The sequence below is a fragment of the Onychomys torridus genome, chromosome 6 (genome assembly GCF_903995425.1).
Source record: "Onychomys torridus chromosome 6, mOncTor1.1, whole genome shotgun sequence".
NCBI classification, from domain to species: Eukaryota; Metazoa; Chordata; class Mammalia; order Rodentia; family Cricetidae; genus Onychomys; species Onychomys torridus.
The window spans coordinates 71,561,290-71,582,769 of record NC_050448.1 but is presented as its reverse complement, the minus strand read 5'-3'; the positions used below and the strand labels follow the sequence as shown (position 1 = coordinate 71,582,769).

At 40.6% G+C, this 21,480-nt stretch overlaps 1 protein-coding gene across 1 annotated transcript in view; it reads right to left on the bottom strand.

The window, feature by feature from the left end:
- The window catches only part of Rnf115 (ring finger protein 115), a 68,896-nt gene that overhangs the window by 17,785 nt on the left and 29,631 nt on the right, over window positions 1–21,480 (bottom strand). The window contains exons 2-3 of the mRNA XM_036190000.1: window positions 11,468–11,526; window positions 7,605–7,662 (exon numbers count right to left, since the gene is read on the bottom strand). Of these exons, the coding sequence (XP_036045893.1) occupies window positions 7,605–7,662; window positions 11,468–11,526 (117 nt within the window). The remainder of the gene's footprint in view (window positions 1–7,604; window positions 7,663–11,467; window positions 11,527–21,480) is intronic.

The following is a 21,480-nucleotide window of genomic DNA, read 5'->3' as shown; positions in this document are numbered from 1 at the left end:
AAATATATGAGCTTATAGAAGTCACTCTTATTCAAACAATTACAGTATCCCAGCTTATGAAATAAATTATGTGATTACTATATCATTATAATGGCTCTAGAAGCATTAGATGACATTGCAAGGTGAGTTAAATGGCATTGGAGTAGCTGCTCTGTGATGGTTAATGTTGATTATAAACTTGATAAGATCTAAAAGTATCTAGGAGATGAGCCTCTGGGCATCTCTATGAGGCATTATACAGATTAGGTTAATCAAGGAAAGCAGCACCACTTCACAGACTGGGGCCCTAGACAGAATGAAAAATAAAACTAAACTGAGCAACACCACCTACATGCATGTGTGTATCATATGACCAGTTGCCACAAACAGAAAAGGTAAATGGAAGAAAGGTGTGTTGTAATCATAGCATTTCAGAGAAGAATCATGAGTTCAAGGTCTTGTACATGGCAAGTTCCAGACAAGCCTGAACTATACAAGACTCTCAACCATGCCCGTCCCCCTAAAATGAACATAAAAATTAAAATGTTTGCAATACCAAAGTAATAAGAGGGACCCTCAAAAAATACCTTAAGATTAGCTACCATCATGGCAGACTTTTTAATTTTTATTTTTTTTCTAGACAGGATTTTTCTGTGTAGTCCTGATTATCCTAGATCTCACTCTGGAGACCAGGCTGGCCTCCGATTCAGAGACCCTCTGGCACTGCCTCCCAAGTGCTGGGATTAAAGATGTGCACCACCACCACAACCTGACTAGTTTTTTTTTTTTTTTTTTAATAAAGACTTATTTAAATTACATATGTGTATGGGCTAAGGATGGGTATGTACACATAAGTGTATCTGCACATGAAGGCCAGAAGAGTCCGCTCCCACTGGGGCTGGAGTTACAGATGGTCCTGAGTCACCCAGTATGGGTGCTGGAAATGAAACTCAGGTCCTCTAGGAGAGCAGCAAGTGTCTAATCATTTAAAACTGTCTCAGATCAAAACAAATGGATAGCAACAATTTTGTTCAGTTCAATCTAATACACATAATATGCATATTGGTTTTTTGAGACAGGGTTTCTCTCTGTAGCCCTGGCTGTCCTGGAACTTGACCTGTAGACCAGGCTGGTCTTGAACTCACAGAGATCCACCTGTCTCTGCTTCCCAAGTGCTGGGATTAAAGGTGTGCATCACCGACTGGCCTTTATTTCTTGGTCAACTCAGTGCTTTATGCAGGCAAAAGGTAAGATGCCTACCATAGTTCCCAAGCACACTCAGAGCAGGAACTGGTATAGTGGAAGGTGCTGATGAAAGTCTCACATATTATTGATCTTCTCTCAAACTACCTGATACTATTCTGTACCCTGCTGACTACAAATATAAACTATCAAACCCAAAAGTTAAAGGAGAAGAATCTGACTTGTCATTTCCACTTTCGAGCTCTCCACACATTCCTTATTCCTCTTCACTACACAGGAAAGATGGTCTGGTTGGTGTGCAGCAAATATCTAATTGCTACCAATTCTATTTCTCCAGTGGATGGAGTTACTGTATCAGGAAGCTGCATAAATGAGGGAAATAAAAATGAAAGTGGTTCTGAGCATGTGTGCCTACTCTACAGCCTAACTCTCAGATGGGTCATCATGTATAAACTTAGGATATCCACTTGATCACAGTTCAACTCTGTTGTTCAATTCAGTTCAAGAAAAATTAATTTTTAATTGAGAATTAATTTTAAGTGTATGGTGTTTTGCCTGCATGTCTGTGCACCACATGTGTGCACTGCCCAAGGAATCTAGAAGAGGACACCAAATCCCCTTGGAACTGGAGTTTCAGACCATTGTCAGGCACCCTGTAGGTACTGGGAATTGAACCCTGGTTTTCTGGAAGAGCACTTAGCCACCTCTTCAGCCCCTCAAAATTATTTCCACCTGTCTGGTTGCTATGTTTTATCTCTCAGTATGTTCTAGATTCAGGAGGGCAAGAGAGAAGTGTAATTCCATGATCAACCATCACACATAACCAGACATATCCAACACAAGGCAATGGTTTAATAAACATTGTGAGCACAAAAAGAAAATGAAGTCATAAAATATAGATAATATATGATAATAATACATAATAAAAAATGACTAGGAACATAAGACAGACAGCACAAGCCTAATTAAATTGTGAAAAGCAAAATTACTAAACTCAGTAGGCTGTGGTAGCACATGCCTTTAATCCCAGCACTCAGGAGACAGAGGCAGGAGGATCTTGGTGTGTTTGAGGTCAGCCTGATCTACAAAGTGAGTTCCAGGACAGCCAGGGCTGTACAGAGGAGTAAACTCAATGATTACAACTGAAAAGTTATGAGGCATGCATAGGAGAAAAGGAAATGGAAAGTATTATGCCAAAGAAAGATTTAAGCAAGAATAAAAGAATAAGAATATGAGAGATATTTAACTATTAAAGGTAGTTCATACCTTTAACCCCAGCACTAAGGCAGCAGAGACAGCAGGCAGATCTCTGTGAGTTCAAAGCCAACCTGGTCTATTTACATAGTTCCAGGCCAGCAAGGGCTACACAGTGAGAGCTATTTAAAAAAAACAAACAACTAACCTACTTAATATTGTATCTTTCTTTGCTTATGTCTCAGGACAAAGTATGAGAAGAAGTATATCAAGAAGGAATCCAGAAATAATACAAATGGAGATATTCTTTTTTGGTTTTTGTTTCTTTGTTTTGGTTTTTCTCAGAGATTTGCCTGCCTTAAAGGCAAGTGCTGAGATTAAAGGACCACCACCGCTGCCGCCATAACCACCACCGCTGCCACCATTAACCACCACCACCGCCATAACCACCACCAGCAGCAGCACCCTGGCAAATGGAGACATTCCTAATACTTTACACCTTTGCTCATTGCCAATGTGTGCATCCATATAACAGAACCAATTTTACTTACATAAATTGCTCGGCGCATCCTATCCTCTTGTGCACACCTGGCAGCTCGTTTATCTTCCTTTTCAGCCGATCTGTGGCAGCAGCCACAATCAACTCACTCTCTATGAGTCTCTGACACTCTCTCCCTTCTCCCTCCCCCTTCTCTTTCCTCTCTTTCTGAAAGAGAGACTGTGTGTGTGTGTGTGTGTGTGTGTGTGTGTGTGTGTGTGTGTGGCGCGCGCGCGCGTTTTGGAGACTAAAGCAGGGCCTTACCTTAAGCCTTACACCTCTGACTCCATAGGCCTTCTTGCACTGAAGTGACCTGTCCTGATCCATGACCTCACTGTCACCAGGTGTTAGTCAGAGACTTTCAAGTCATCAGTGGCTCTTGGGGGGGAGGGGGAGACATAACTGTTCTGCTCACTTATCTGATTATCATCAGCAACCTCAGAATAGCAATGTCCTCTCACTCTCCAAACTTGTGCGACATCTTAGACTCATCCTTCAGAGCCCTCACATGTCACTCAGAGCACTGTTGTTGTGAAGCTGGTAAGCCTCTCCCGCCTTCTTCCCACCCAGCTACCCTCTCCATTCCAGCCTCAACTGAAGGGAAAATAAACTAATATTAAGTATTTAGGAAATTTTCTTGGACTAAGCTTTTTCTAATATATCTATTTAAGGAGGCTAGAGACATGGCTGAGCAGTTAAGAGCACTGGCTTCTCTTCCAGAGGACCCAGGTTCAATTCCCAGCACCACATATATATATTTAGAAATGCAGCTAATTGTAAAAATAATTTCTTAACTGACTAAGCAACTCACTAAAGAAAGACACAGTGAAATCAAGCATCGGCCTTGGGCAAAATAACCAATTAGAACATTGAAAGTATTGTTGCTCTAGAAAACTTTATATCTAAAAATTGTTGTCTCCAGGGACATGGGCATAAAACACACAGCTAGGAACCCTATTTTGAGACAGATTTTGTCATCTAACCCTTCTCCATGGAGTGCACTCATGGCTCTAATCTAACAGGCCTGACCTATGACAGACATTGGGGGTCTACATACCTAGCATGTGTTATTTTGTTGTTGTTTTTTTTCCCCAGAGCTGAGGATCAAATCCAGGGCCTTGCACTTGCTAGGCAAGCACTCTACCACTGAGCTAAACCCCCAACCCTGCATGTGTTTATTTACTTAGTTCTTACAACATCCCTATGAGGTACATGTTTCCATCACCCCCATGTTTTCCCAAGGATACAGACAGGCACAGAAAGACTGTAAGAACTTTGGCGAAGTTACAGTCAGTAGGTTGCACACCCAGGATCTGGACTCAAGTAACGTGGTTCTAGAGTCTGTGTTCTTAGTCACATGCACATGATCCTTCCTGGAGACTCAAAGATCATCCTTTGGCTGTGCTTTCTACATACACCCCCACAGAGGCTTGGTACGCTCTCTGTATCGTGTCTCCTCACCCACTTCATGTGTTTAAACTTGCTCTCCAGCTACACTGTAATGCTGTGCAGGCAGGGCAACCAGACATTTGCTTCATGTCCTACTTCTAACAGAACAGCTACATAAAAAACAGTTGTCACCTAATTCTTCAAAACCCCTGGGGATTTCCGTAATATTATAAAGACACTTTTCCAACTATAAAATGCAAAACATCACTTTAAAAGGAGGAAATTAACCCCAGCACTCAGCAGACAGAGGCAGGTGGATCTCTGGAAATTAGAGGCCAGCCTGGTCTACACAGTGAGTTCCAGGACAGCCAGGATTACATGGTGAGACATTGTCTTGAGAGGGGGGAGGGTAAAAGGCACAGTGACGAAAGAATTCTACAGAGGGAAAGCTGGGCATGATTGCTACAAACCTTGCAAGTCACTGCTGACTAAGGAACATGAACTCATAACCATCACTTCTGCAAAATTAACACCCGAAGGGGGGCCCCTGCCACAGCGTAAGAACAACACTGAAGTTAGAATGCTGACCACATGTCTTTATTTTCCTTCTTACTCAATGCGTCTCCTCCTCATGAATCATACATACAAAACTGACAGATCCATTATTTCCATTTGCTAAAAGAGAACAAACACTTAAAGAAAATCAAGTGAAATTTCTTCTGCATATGCACAATCAAACTGACTGTGTTCCTAGTAATAGCACACTCTGGGAAATGCTGAAATCAAGAAGGCTGCCAGTCTCATGCAGGGTATACTTTAAATGCTTCTCAGTCTATCAACAAGAAAATACCAATGAGCAGTCAGTTACATGACCTGCCTGGAGTCACACTCACAGCAACTTGTCTTAAAGCAGTTAACAGTCCACTAAAAACTCAGAACTAGATGTTAGGATGACCAGAGGCCACAAGCAAAGGGACACATCCTTAACACAACCAAAAGGAGATGAAGACACATACAAGTCTTAAAATAATTCTCAAAATGAGAACAGTTCAGTGATTTATGGGCTTATTAACTATTGCTCTTCAAAAACACTACCAGGCCGGGCAGGCGAATCTCTGTGAGTTCGAGGTCAGCCTGGACTACAGAGTGAGTTCCAGGAAAGGCGCAAAGCTACATAAAGAAACCCTGTCTTGGAAAACCAAAAAATAAAATAAAATAAACAAAACAAAAAAACAAACAAAAACACTACCAATAAATCTTCAATTTGCACACTGATATCAAACTATTTGGCTAGGTCTCCTGGCACTTCAGTTGTACTTGGAAAGACTATAATTCTGAAACAAAAAGAATATGTAAATAAAAACAAAAAATCAGGGCTGGAGAGATGGCTCAGTGGTTAAGAGCACTGGCTGCTCTTCCAGAGGTCCTGAGTTCAATTCCCAGCACCCACATGGTGGCTCACAACCATCTATAATGAGATAAGAGACCTGATGCCCTCTTCTGGTATGCATGCATACATGAATAATAAATAAATAGATAAACAAACAAACAAATATTTTTAATCCCATAATTCTCATTATGGAATTTAACATAAAAATTGTTTGGTTATTTATCAGTTTCTATGCCTGGCAAGCTGTGTGTCAGCAGAGAGGTATACAAGTAAAGGAGAAAAGTAGAAGTGTGTGCTATCAATGAACTGGGTTTTCCCACAGTCTCTAAATGACTAAAAGCATGGAGTGAACACCACTGAACTACATCCTTAAAAAACAGTTTAAGAGGGCTGGAGAGGGCTGGAGAGATGGCTCAGAGGTTAAGAGCACCTACTGCTCTTCCAGAGGTCCTGAGTTCAATTCCCAGCAACCACATGGTGGCTCACAGCCATCTGTAATGAGATCTGGTGCCCTCTTCTGGCTTGCAGGGATGTGTGCAGACTGAACACTGTATACATAATAAATAAATAAATCTTAAAAAAAAACAGTTTAAGAGCTAAGTACAATGGCATATGTCTCAGCCTCTCCAAAGGCTAAGGCAGGAGGTTCCGTTCAACTCATGAGTTCAAGACAAGCCTAGGCAATATAGTGAAACCTTATGAAACCCTTTCTTTTTTTTTCTTTTTTCTTTTTTTTTTTTTTTGAGCTGAGGACCGAACCCAGGGCCTTGTGCTTGCTAGGCAAGCACTCTACCACTGAGCTAAATCCCCAACCCTGAAACCCTTCCTTTAAAAAATAAAATAAAATAAAATAGCCAGGCAGTGGTGGCGCACGCCTGTAATCCCAGCACTCGGGAGGCAGAGGCAGGTGGATCTCTGTGAGTTCGAGGCCAGCCTGGTCTACAAAAGCGAGTTCCAGGACAGCCTCCAAAGCTACAGAGAAACCCTGTCTCGAAAAAAACCAAAATAAAATAAAATAAACAATAAAATAAAATAAAATAAAGAGAGGTGCAAATAGTTACATACCCAGAGAAAAAGAGATGAAAACCATGTAAAAACAAAACAAAACAAACCCAAAGTATTTTGAATTAAAAATAAATGATATTCAAAGACATAAACTAATACCCTAGGGCTCTATTTTCAAATAATAGTTCAGAATTTTGTTTTTCTAACTGGGCATGATGCCATATGCCTACAAATCCTAGTACCTGGGATGCTGAGGCAGGAGGATTATGGGTTCAAGGCTAGCCAATGCAACAAAGTGAGTATGAGGCCTGCCTGGACCATATAGTGAAACCTGTCTCAGGCAGAGAGAGACAGACAGACACAGAGACAGAGAGAAAGGAAGAGAGGGAGGGAAGGACAGAGGGAGAGAGGGACGGAGAGATTGATTCAACATATGGATTTCACATTATACAAAGAAATAGATGTTAATTAACTAATTAACTAAAGGTCCCATCTCAGAACCTGAAAGATCATACTACTGTGTTAACAAAAAGGTAAATTCTGAAAATTAGTATTGCACAATGTTGGCTAACAATTCATCCAGGGCTGCCATTGCCACAGAGGCTACAGCACTACTGTTTTGTAAACAGCACATGCTTCTTACTCACACACAAAGCAGCAGCAGGAAAAGAAAACACAACCAAGTTTGAAGTAGGACAGCTTACAGTCTATGACTTTCTCCTCAGAAGAAACGTGCTAAACCCCTAGCTACCGAGGACACAGATCGTCCAGGGAATACTCTCCCGACCACATTTTTCTTACATTCAGTTACCTCTGATGTGGTGCTGCACTAGGTGACTGTCATCTCTCATCACTTTAATCCCCACTCACTTCCTAAGCAGGCTCTGCAGTCAAAGGAAAACTTACCTCTGCAAAATGTGTTGATGTGCTATTGTCTATCCGGCTGCTGCCGCCACCTAAAAAACTAAAGAGAAAAGGCAATGGTGGTGATTCTATTCCCAGGAATGAACTCCCTTCCCAGAAGCTAAATATAGAACGGCAAGATGAGAACAAAGCTCAATAAGGAAAAGCAACTCATTCCTACAGGACACCTGCCAAAGACATTTTGTCTGTGAAAATATCTGAACAAATAAAACAAAAACAGATAGGCAAAAGAAAATTGTCTTAAACAACAAAACCAAGTGGTTTTCGAATGAATTAAAAGTTACATCAAATGGATGTAAATCTGGGAAATTTAGAGAAAAGAGCCATCCACAGAAAGACTCACAGCCAGTAACAATTCAAAGTTAGCCTAGCAAGGGAAAAAAAGTAAGTATGCATCCTCAAAAAGTCAAAGAAAACAAATGTTTCACTATGTAACCATTCAACCAGCCAGATAATCAAGACAACTGAGGTTAGTATCTTCTGGAATTATTAAATACGTAATCTAAAGGGCCTGGTATAGATTAGTAGATTAGAAGCGTTCAATACCAATTTTTCTTTGAGCCAGGTAGTGTTGACACACACCTTTAATCCCAGCACTCAGGAGGCAGAGCCAGGTGGATCTCTGTGAGTCTGAGGCCAGCCTGGGCTACAGGGCGAGTTCCAGGACAGCCAGTTCTTCTTTGAATAGGTTATCCTATTCTCAGATTACCTTACCCACCCTTCAAGGCTACATCCTCTATTAATTGCCTCTGAACTCACCAACCAAATACGACTCCACATTCCTCTGACTCTGGTTCTGCATTCTGTTATGTTATAAATAGCTAGGATTTGGCTCAACCATTTCAACCCTTTCCTCTTTTCATAAATATAAACTGAAAGGTCAAAAAATGTATTTCATTATTAATATCTCATATATATGCATTTATATTTGTCAGATGTCATATGCCTCACCTTTGAAAACCTTGTGATGGCATACCCTATACCTATAACTCCAAAATAAAAGTTGTTGAATTAATATCACATGTCTAAGTGATGAAATACTCCTTTCCAAGGACCCAAAAGAACAGGAAAAAATTAAATCCCACTGCCCATATGAAATTTGCAGAGAAAAAACTGGCTAACACTTTTGAGAAAGGAGGGTGGACTGAATCACAAAAACTGCTAGCAACAAATGCATGCATATATCCTAACCATAAACCTTTGAACTACTACAAACTACTTTAAATTTCAGAATTCCAATACCAGTCCAGGCATTGTGCTGAGCTCACTTGGAAGACAAACATATCCTAGTTAAGTCTAAACCAAAAGCAAATATTATCCTTTTTGTACTCATTCTCAAACCTTACTCTGATGAGAAACCAGTAGATAACTGGGTTTGTGTCAGAAGTTAAAAATGCTTTGAAAAAAGTCACTGCAATTGTGCAACAAGACCCTTGTAACATATGTACTAAATAATAATTGAACTACTAGATTCCACAGTGCATGGCTGCATAGATATTTCACTGCCCAAACTTAACAGGCTTCATCTTTCCAGGGTTGTGTGATTAGTGGGTGGAGGTGGAGGTGGTGGTGGAGGTGGTGGTGGTGGAGGTGGTGGTGGTGGTGGTGGTGGTGGAGGAGGTGGTGGTGGTGGTGGAGGTGGTGGTGGTGGTGGTTATTTCTCTATGAGATACAGCCTGACTACATAGTTCAAACTGGCCCTGAACTCACTATGTAGCCCAAACTAGTCTCAAACTCATGATCCTGTCTGCTTCAGCCTGCCAAATGCTGGGATTAAAAGAGTGTGCCACCATGCCTGGCTTCTTTCCTGCCGTAATTTACTGTCTGATTTCAGAAATTCAATTGTTATCTTTTAGAATTCTGCTTCCCTGAGACTCCTGCAACATATCCCTTTTTCAAAAATTCTTCTGCACTTTAAGAGCAAAAGAACTAAGCATAGAGAAGGGATTATAAAAACAACAATATTCTAATAAGTTTTACAAAACTTAAGAAAATTTACAAGCTGCCCTCTAGCATGTGTGGAGGTAGATAGGGCTCATGTCTTATTTACATGCAAAGACTGCCTTGTAGTGATTTGGTTTTTTGGTACTGGGGTTGAACTCAGGGCCTCACACAGGAGAGGCAAACACTCCTGCCACTGAGCTCTGTCGTCTCATTTTACTTTTTCTTTAGAGACCAGGTCTAAGTTGCTCAGGCTGCCCTGTGAACTCTATAGCCCAGGTAAGCATTATGATCCTCTGATCCTCCTGCCTCAGCCTCCTGAGTAACTAGAATTTCTAGTTTACAGCATCAGGCTCAGCTCCAATAAATTTTTACCATCTACTACTAATCACTTTAATTGCGAAGTACTAAAGCCAGCAAATACTTACAAATTCTATAGAAGAGAATAATAATTCATTGCCTGAAAGACTCTGAGTCTAAGAATAAGATTTCTTCCCTCATTAAAAACATTGACTTCATTCAAAACCCAAAATATTGACATTTGAATAGTCACCAACCAATAGCATCTATACAGGACAATGTTTGATTGATACAGGCACAAATACAAGAATTGAGTGAAAACAGAATCCACGGAATTCATCATTCCCTGCTAGAAAAGTATTCAGCCTGCAGCTAGTCATTATACTCAGGTATAACTGTACTTTGTATAAAAGTTCTCTATGTCTAAAGAAATCAGAATTACTATTTTAAAACTTAGGGGAACACCCATAAGTTACCCCCCTACAACCAGTATACTCTTTATCCAACACATGCAGAGCATAAGTGTCTTAAATACATATTTGGTGCAATTATAACAACACAAATAAGAAAAAAATCCAAAGTTAACATGCCATCCACACACTGCTAATTTTGCTGTCATGCTAATCTTACAGGCATAATGCTGGCATTGTTATTTAAAACCAAAACTGTTACATCAACATTCAAGTGTTTGTACCAAACTGGATCCCATGCCACACAATGCCCCAGAAGCTCCAATTCACTTACATATATGCTCATCAACCATTAGTGCAGTAAAACTAACAGTACATACTTTTAAATGTGCCGTTTTTTTTCTGGTTGTAGAAGAGACCTTCAACTTTATATTCTGCCAACAGCAATGTAAAGGAATTATGTATGAACTGGCATAAATCTCCAAAGACACTCCAAGATTAAAAGACTTCAGATTACAAATTCTTTTTAAGCAGTTGGTATTTTGTTAACTGGTCAAATGCTAGAATTAAGTTATTACATGGTTTATTCATAGAAATCATGAAATATATCATCACTTAAAGAAAACATCCTCTCTTTTATCAATATTACACCTTTATGAAAGCCAAGAGAACAAACCCAAATATTAATATTACAGCAGCAAGCTGCAAAGTCTGACTACACTACTCTTCATCTGAACAAGGACCCATGGCTCCTCAAGGCCGAGAAACAGCTCAGTTTCCCTGCCTGGAATACACTGTTTACCTCGTTAAAGTCTTATCAGAAGTCACTCCACAGCCCACCAAATATGTGTCACAGCAATCTAACTTCAGGCAACAAAGTCGTCATCAAAAATTAACTATCAGCTCAGGAGGACTCCCACAGAAACAGAGGAAAACCTGGTGGACTTATTTGCTGTGGCTACACATCAGGAGCTGTGGATACATCAGAACACCACAGGGCTCTCCAGACTGTCTTCCCTTTTTCCCACTCCTGCCTGCCCTCTGCCCTCTGTGCATGTGCACACCCACACTCACCCAGTCTCTACTCCAGCAGAGGAAGTTACAAAACAGATTCCTTCCAAGCCACTCAGTCAACACTAAGAACAAACAGCTTTGATACTAGAATGTTGGTTTACTCATAGGATCATACAATACCTGGAATCATCTGTCACTTCCTCAATAAAGCCCGATTCACATCTGGGACATATATATTCCTAGAAAAGAAAAGAATAAGTAAATAAAGTTTTTCATTTCATTAGGAACCCAAGCATGTCGCTTTAGAATATCATGAAGTACAAAGGCTGAAGAGCGGGCCGGCAAGATGACTCAGCAGAGGAGCTTTGCTGCCAAGCCTGATGATCTGTTGGATCCACAGGTCCCACACAGCAGGAAGAACAGACTTCCTGCAAACTGCCCTCCATACCTGTACCATTTCATGCACATACCTACACACAATAAATAAACAAACAAAAATGTAATAAAACTTTCAACATTTTTAGATGTATTTACTTATTTTATGTCTATGGGTGTTTGGCTTGCATGTATGTTTGTGTACCAAGTACATGTTTGGTGCCCGTGGAGGTCAGAAGAGGACAGTAGATCCCCTGGTACTGAAGTTATTGATGATCCATGTGGCTGCTAGAAACCGAACCCAGGCCCCTGCAAGAGCAATGTGTGCTATTAACAACTGAGCTGTCATCTGTCCGGCCCCACTAAAAACAAAAATACAGGGGCTAGAGAGATAGCTCAGTGGTTAAGAGCACTGGCTGCTCTTCCAGAGGACCTGGGTTCAATTCCCAGCACCAATGACAGCTTACAATTGTCTGCAGCTCCCATTCCAGGGGATCTGGCACCCTCACACAGACATACAAGCACATAAAATTTAAAAAAAATACATAAATCTTTAATGCCGGGCAGTGGTGGCACACGCCTTTAATCCCAGCACTCCAGAGGCAGAGCCAAGCAGATCTCTGTGAGTTGGAGGACAGCCTGGTCTACAGAGTGAGATCCAGGACAGACACAGAGAAACTCTGTCTCAAAAACAAACAAACAAACAAACAAACAAACAAATTTAAAGCTGGCTTTGAAATGTATATATTTACTAATTTCCAGGCTGTTTCCTAATATACTCTAGAAATAAAGGATTTCCTAAGATAGTTACAAAATGGTTTCACAGCTACGTAAGTGGTTCTCAATGAGAGAATAGGGAAAATGTTAGAGATTTGTTTCTTTGGTTGTTCTGTCTTCGTTTTTAATTTGGGGTGGTTTGGGGTTATTTCTTTTTTAATGTCTTCAGCTTGTTGTTTAAGAGGGAAATGGAAAAAACTGGATGGTTGGTGGCCTGGTTAGTTTTATGACAACTTGACACAAGCTAGAGTCATCAGAGAGTAGGCTTAACTGAGAAAATGCCTCTATGGGATTGGGCTGTGGGCAGCCTATGGAGGCATTTTCTTAGTGATTGATAGGGAGGTCCAGCTATTGTGGGTGGTGCCACCCCTGGGCTGGTGGTCCTGGGTTCTATAAGAAAGCAGGCTGAGCAAGCCATGAGGAGAAAGCCAGTAAATAACACCCCTCCATAGCCTCTGCATTAGCTCCTGACTTCAGGTTCCTGCCCTGCTTAAGTTCCAGTCCTGACTTCCTTTGATGATGAACAGCGATGTAGAAGCATTCTTACCCAAGTTGATTGGTCATGATGTTTCATCACAGCAATAGTAACCCTAACTAAGACAGTTAACTATTTCTTTAACTAGGAAAAATTAATCATCTAATTTTCTCCTCAAAGCCAATAAAAAACAGCAGCTCCAATGCTTGTATCAAGGTAGTAAAAAAATAAAATAAAATAAAAATACTACTATTAGCTAGGCAGTGGTAGCACACACCTTTATTCCCAGTACTTAGGAGGCAGAGACAATTGGATCTCTGTGAGTTTGAGGCCAGCCTGGTCTAAAAGTGAGTTCCGGAACAGCCAGAGCTGTTACACAGAGAAACTCTGTCTTAAAAAACAAAAACTAAAGAAAACAACAAACTACTAGTATCGATGACTATAGAAACTACTATTTTGTACTAAGTACATCAAAGAGATAAACTGAGTCACAGCATAAATCAATTTACTAGCCTAGGAAATTAAATGAGGCTTTAAACATTTCTAATCTTTTGGTTTCCGTGTTTGTTTTTGAGACAGAGTCTCACTATGTATGCAGCCCTGGCTGGCCTGGAACTCCCCATGAAAACCAGGCTGGCCTCAAACTCACAGAGCTCCTCATTTTTCAGTCTTTCAAGTACTAAGATTAAATATATGAGCCACAACTCTCAGATTTTCTAATCTATATTCTGATTAGCAATGGTTCCACGTAAAATGTAATATTCTCAGCCAGGCAGTGGTGGCACACGCCTTTAAATCCCAGCACTTGGGAGGCAAAGGCAGGCAGATCTCTGAGTTTGAGGCCAGCCTGGGCTACAGAGTGAGTTCCAGGACAACCAAGGCCACACAGAGAGACCCTGTGTCAGAGAGAGAGAGAGAGAGAGAGAGAGAGAGAGAGAGAGAGAGAATGAATGAATGAGAGAGAGAATGAATGAGAATCAATCTTAAAAAATTTCAACCCAATGGCTGCAGACTCATTCTCCAATTATGAGATGGCTTCAGATTGGGGTACAATGTAACCAGTCCAATAATGGTGTTCCAGATCTAGACACTCTATGGTGGGGTCTTCCAGATCTAGTTGTTCCTGTTGAAAGATTTATACATGTGTTCACCATGCTTCTCTGATAAGTTGGAGTGGAGGCCCGGGTATCTGTAGCTAAGAAGCCTTTGTGTGTCATACTGGTATTCTTTGGCCAATTGCTATTCTATCATCTCTTACATTTCATTCTCTGTTTGTGCTAAGATTCGAATAATACAAAGTTCTTGCATCTGCTGGCACTTCTGTCTCTGACACCTATCACATACACACAGCCAAGTTGGAGAGGTCACAGTGCTGGTCTGTTTCTTGACCTGGACTTTACTACCTTCCTTACCTTTTGGACTTTTTAAAAAAGATCTGTTTATTTTTATTTGACGTACATAACTGTTTTGCCTGAATGTCTATCAGTCTATGTGAGGGTGTCAGATCCCCTGGAACTGGAGTTACAGACAGTTGTGAGCTGCCATGTAGGTGCTTGGGATTGAACCTGGGTCCTCTGGAAGAGCAGCCGGTGCTCTTAACCACTTAGCCATCTCTCCAACCCAACTACTCTTCTTTATAGAGCCATCCTGAATAGAAAGTCCATGAAGGAAGAAAGGAAGAGAAAAAATACCTCTGCATGAGACACCTCAGCAGATGACATTTACAAGGATGAGTATTTTCTTCCAGTCCATCAATCACAGGCATTGGCGAAGAATCTCTATAATGCTTGGAAATAAGGCTGGCTTTGAGTGAACATGCCAGATCCACTCTCATGTTATAGAGGAGATGGGGGAAAGAATCCAAGAGCTGGAGTGTTTAAAAACAAGAAAAGAATGTGGTGTTTGAATGAGAATGGCCCCCACAGGCTCATGCATTTGAATACTTGGTCCCCAGTTGGTGGAACTGTTTAGGAAGGATTAGGAGGTGTGGCCTTGTTGGAGAAGGTGTACCTTTGGGGGTGGACTGCAAGGTTTCAAAAGAACATGCCATGGTCAGTATCTGTGTGTGTGTGTGTGTGTGTGTGTGTGTGTGTGTGTGTGTATGTGTCTGTCTGTCTGTCTATCTATAACGAGGATCAGATGTTAAGCTCTCAGCTACAGCTCCAACACTATGCATGCCTGCTTGCCTGCCACTGCCTCACCCCACTCCACCATGTTCATGGACTCACCCTCTGGTACTGTAAGCAAGTGACCAATTAAATACTTCCTTTTATAAGTTGCCTTCATCACGGGGTTTCATCACAGCAATAGAACAGTAACTAAAACAAAATCTAAAATTAAGACCTGATTATCTAGGTGAAGATCTTAGAAACACATGAGACCACATGTAAAATGACAAAAACTCCACTGAGTCCCTTCCTTGGTAATAGGAAGCAACCAACCCAATCCAGCCTATCAACCCAACCTAAAGTGATTTTTCTCTTATTAATTTCTTCAATGGTAGAAATCTTGTCATTCCTTTATGACATATATTACAATTTACAGTTGTATTTGTTTCATAGTTTGTTAATGTCTTTCTCCACTCAACAAGCTGTTCCTTAATAGCAGGGTCCTTACCAGTTTTGTTTATCATTAAAATACCCAAGGCAAACAAGTGTTCAACACACATTTGCTGAGGAAATGTTTGAGAAATTTCAAGTCACACACCTTACAACTACAAAAAGACAAAATACTTGAATCTTATATGGTCAGAAAAGAGGCAGAGTAGAAATACACGACAGTTAAAGCCTAACATTTCAAAGCTAACACTATTAGGGATAATTACAAGATCTAGGATATGGCTAAAGGAATAGTTAGCTGAGGCAGAAAGGGATGAAGATCTTAAAGGGTCATCTGCCTGCACTAACACTAAACGTCCAAAATAATGTTCAGCATCACTGGCCAAAGGGGTCCCTTGGAAGCTCCCCACATCACAGCTATTCCCAAGGCTACTGGTTGCTCTCCATGACATGATAGAGGCCTACTGAAAAACAATGAAGTCCCTGCTGCTGAAGACAATACTTACATTGTCAACACAGAGAAGAACTAGTGCTTAACTAGAAAAGGGTACTCATCAGTATCACCAGCTATAAATGTAAACCTGCCTGCAAGATGCGTTTGCACAGCAGTGGCACAAATGTTATGGAGTAACTAGCCACCTTTTTTTTTTTTTTTTAATTTCAGGCCCATTTCATAAGATAGAACCCATACATAACACCACTAGAGTGGCCAAGAACCTGAGACTATATAAGAAGTCACAGGCCTAGGAGAAAACCTTATACTATTATTCTGCTAAGGGAACATAGCAACAAAATGATTCTTAATGACACACTGCTATACCCAAGGATCAGTACCTCACTCAACCCTCATCAGAGAAGCTTCTTGCAGTACACAGGAATTAACACAAAGAACCACAACTGAACAATGTACAGAGAATGGGAGACTTTATAACACTGAGTCCTAAATGAGATAGCTGCATCAAACCCCATGTTCCACCCCCAACCCCCACCTCAAGGCTCAAGGGTCTGTGTAGGAGAGGAAGTGTAGGAAGAAGAGATGACAGATGACTCTAAGGAATCAGCGTCTCCCAGATACAGCAGAACTGATGCACATATGAATTCACAGGAACTGTGTGGCAGCACACACAACACAGATGAGTCCCAGCACTGAGAGGAGGAAATGGACACAAGGTCCTACACTCACCAAGAAACTCTCTACAGCTGACACCTGCTGGCAAAGGGAGAACCAACTTTCTCTAATGGGTTGTCACTGGGCATATCAACCACTCTCCAGGACAGGTCCCATGCCCAGGAATAGAGTGCTAACACAAAACAAACTCCTTGGTTGGTTGGTTGGTTGGTTTGGGTTTGAGTGGTTTTTGTGGATTTTTTTGTTTCATTTTCAGTATTTTTTTTCTTATTGGTCTTTTGCTTTTTTTTTTTTTTTTTTAGTTTTTGCTGAGTATTTTTTATTTTGATTTGATTTGGAAAAAGAGAGACACACAGGAGTAGGGAGCAGGACACAAAGTTGGGTGGTTAGGGAGGGAGGTAAATCTGGTTGTTGGGAAGGGGAAAAACATTATCAAAATATATTATTTGAAAAATGTTTTATATAAAAAATAAATAGGGCTGGAGAGATGGCTCAGAGGTTAAAAGCACCAACTGCTCTTCCAGAGGTCCTGAGTTCAATTCCCAGCAACATGGTGGCTCACCACCATCTGTAATGAAATCTGGTGCCCTCTTCTGTATATATAATAAATAAATAAATCTTTAAAAAAAAAGAAAAGAAAAATCTCCTGTTATCTTAAATAAACAAACAAATAAACGAACGAACGAATGAATGAATGAATGTTGCTCAGAGTTGTGGCAGATTGAAGATCACTTCAAATCACTTCATATTTCACAACATGGTTGGGGGAGAAGACTGATGTAAATATCAAGAACTGAGTGAAAATACATACGTTCACCAACTTCTTTTCATGATCCTAGACAAAGTTCACACAAAAAACCATGCTCCTTCATATGAGCAAAATACTCTATATATACAAACCAAATGTAAAAGTGCCATATAGTTTTTCCTGTCACTTGGAAGTAACAAATAATCCTTTCATTTGCAAGCACTAATCAAGCTTTTCTACTAATTTTCTAGTACCATGAAAGTATATTTGTTTAATAAGCAGACTGTTGGAATATGAAGACAAGCAGAGAAGCTAGCATGTTGGAAGGCTAGGAAAATGGCTGTTGGAAAAATGGCTGCTGGGCATGCATCAGGACCTAAGATTAGATCTTCAGAACTCACATAAAGAGCCAAGCGTGGCACCACCTGTAACAGCCACCCCAAGGAAGCAAAGACAGGTAGATCCCTGGACTTCACTGGCTGGCCAACCTAGCCAAATCCTAAGCTTCAGGTTCAGTCAAACACACTATCTTAGAAAATTAAAAGTGGAGAGAAATAACACAAAACACCAAATGTCAACACATGTGGTGGTATTGTGTTCCCCACAATATTGTGCACCCTAATAAACTTATCTGGGGTCAGAGAACAGACAGCCACTAGATACAGAGCCACAAATGGTGGCTAGAAAATGGGTCAGAGCAAGCCAGAGCAGAAGTTGGGCGGTGGTGGTGGTGCACGCCTTTAATCTCAGCACTTGGGAGGCAGAGCTCGCCGGATCTCTGAGTTCAAGGCCACTTTAGAAACAGCTAAACACGGTGACCCACGCCTTTAATCCCAGAAACACAACCTTTAATCCCAGGGAGTGGGGGCAGAAAGAGAAAGGTATATAAGGCGTGAGGAACAGGAACTAAGTGAGTTAAGCATGTAGTTAGTTAAGCATTTTGGCTGGATAAGCATTTAGGTTTTGGAGCAGCACAGTTCAGCTGAGAGCCATTTGGATGAGGACTCAGAAGCTTCCAGCCTGAGGAAACAGGATCACCTGAGGAACTAGCAAGGTGAGATAGCTGTGGCTTGTTCTGCTTCTCTGATCTTCCAGCATTCACCCCAATAACTGGCCTCAGGTTTGATTTTATTGATAAGAACTTTTAAGATTCCTTCTACACACACACACACACACACACACACTCACACACACACACACACACACACACATTTTTGAAGTAAGTATGGTAGCACACATCTGTAATCCTAGCACTGAAAAGGCAGAGACAAGAGGATTGAACATTTTTTCCTACAAAGAGCCTGTCTCAAATTAAAAATAACAATAAAAAATTAAAAAGCAAATATACTACTAGGATAATCCAAGATAAGTACATATTGCATCCTCAAAATCAGGTGTCTTGGCCCCCAGGTTCCTCTTCTCTGGGCAATGCCAAGAAGATCTTAGCTTATGTCATCCTCTAACTTCCTTCCTCTTCTATGCTTTTATTGCAAACCTCCAATTCCCACACCCCCATCTAATTGTACACATTTCCTCATGAAAATTTATAATGCAATTACTTTGTTGTTTTCTTAATTATAATCACAATACAGCCATGCCTACACTGCACTTGAAGTGTTTACCATATCACTTCTAAAAATGGTTAACTACATTTTTCTGATATTTTTCAAAGGTAATTTTACATTTACAAATTTTCTGTGACTTGAGGAGACTGTGGGTCGAACAGGAACCAAACACAGTCTTCTTCCTCCACACCCCTTCTTACTCAGGTGTTGGCCTTAGGACCATTCTGATATTTTCACATACAGAGCTGTGAACTGTAAGGATAAAGAGTATATGCTGGTGAGGAGTGGACGGCAAAGCGAAGATAACTGCCTGGCACTGTGGAAATCTTCCCTGTGCTTGCTCACACATTCATACACAACTTTTCTATCCAATCTTTCCACCGCACCCCCACCCCCAATGTCTCCACTGTAAGTGGCCCAACACAGTCATCTTTTTGTCCTTTTTCTCTCCCCTGCTCCCAGTACTGGGATCAGAGTCGTAGACAGGGAAGCACTAATCCCTGAGCTACATCTTCAGCCCTGGTTATACAATCTCATCAAAACACATTCCATGAGTTATTTCTAACACTGAATCTATAAAAGAAAAGCTTATCAACTAATTTATCAACTGAGAAAAGGAAGAACCAGGAACCCAGCTGTTTCCACCAAACGAAAGGTGATTCTGAAAGTGCACTGTCCATAGCCCTAAAAGAGATATGTCAAATCAATTAAGACACCTACAGAACATTCCATCCAATGGATACAAAATGCATAATCTTCTTAGTAGCCCATTAAACCTTTCTAGAATAGATCACAGTTTAAGACACAAAGCAACTTTTAACAAATACAAAAGAAAATAAATATTTTGAACAGGCTCTTGCGCCGTAGCCTTCAAACATAATATGTTACTCAGGTTTGGTGTGAACTCAGAGCAATCTTCCTGCTTCCATCTCTAACTGATGAGATCTGAGTGTGAGCCACCATGCCCTTCTTGAAATAATTTATCATGCCGTAGTGGAATAAAGCTAGAAATCAATATAAGAGAAACCATAGGAACTAAACAAATATCTGAGACTTAACAAGACACTTTTGGAAAACCATCGAGTCACTGAAGAAAGCACTTCAGAAATTCTAAAATTCCCAGAGTAAAATAAAAATGAAAACACAACTAACTTCTCAGACACCGTAATGACACAGTAAAAGCAGTTCTAAGGGAAAGTTCACAGTTAGGGCTGGTGATATTTAAAAAAAAAAAAAAAAAATCAGAAAAATCTCAAATAAATAACAATATAATTCAAGGTCTTAAAAAAAAAAAAACCAGTCAAATTCAGAATTAGTGGCTGTAAAGAAAAGAATGAAGACCAGGGAAGAAATTAATGAAATGAAGAGCAAAGGGATAATACACAGAATCAAGTCAAGAGTTGGGTGTTTGGGAGAAAAACCAAGATGGACAAACCCTTAGTCAAGCCAACTGAAAGAGAATACCTCAATTAACAAATTAAAATGAGAATTACAAGAAATTTGATCCAATGAAATCCAAAGGATAACAACAAATGAATACTTTAAAAACAAATAAAACCCATGTCTTCCTTACACAGGCTCTGTTAATCCCTGTATCATTACACTTTATATGTGTGCTGTTAAAGTAAGCACAAATCCTACCAAACTTTTCTTCTTCTTAGATTCATCTTACTTATTAAGTGCATTATGTTTAAATTCATGTGAGTGCAGTACCCAGAGTACCAGAAGAAGGTGTCAGAGCTCTTGGAATTTGAATTCTAGGAAATGGCCTGCCAGACATGGGTGCTGGGACTCCAGTTCCAGACGGCCTCAAGAGCAGTGTGCTCTGCACCCCTGAGTCACCTCTCTAGCTCCTCTACTAAACTCTGAAAGAAGAGCTAAGGCCAATGCTTCAAAACTTTTCCATAAAACAGGACAGTAAGAATCACTACCAAACTTATTCTATGACGCTAATATTACCTTGATACTAAAACCAGACAAACACAGCAGAAGCCAGGTGGTGGCGGTGGTGGTGCACGCCTTTAACCCCAGCATTTAGGAGGCAGAGGCAGGCAGATCTCTATGAGTTTGAGACCAGCCTGATCTTCAAAGTGAGGCCATGACAGCCAGGGCTACACAGAAAAACCGTCTCAAAAAAAAAAAAAAAAAGAAAGAAAGAAAGAAAAGAAAAGAAAAAAAAGGGGGAGGGGGAGACACAACAGAAAAAGTAAACTACAGACCAGTTTTCCTGATAAACATAGATGTTGGAGAATAGAATATTTGTTTATGTAAAGACTTGTTGCATTTGTTTGTGTTGCAGAATAATTAACTATGTAAAGATGTGTTGCTTTTGTTTATGCTACATTTGTTTAACTATACAAAGACATGTTGCTGTTTTACCTTGCCTGTCTGAGGCCCCTGATTGGTCTAATAAAAAAGCTAGGCAGAGGAGGGATAGGCAGGGCTAGCAGAGAGAAAGAAGAGAGACTGAGGGAGAAAGATAGGTAGACTTCCAGGGCCAGCCAGGCAGCCACCAGTCAGCCAGACAGGAAGGAAACAGGAAAGTAAGACATACAGAATGACAGAA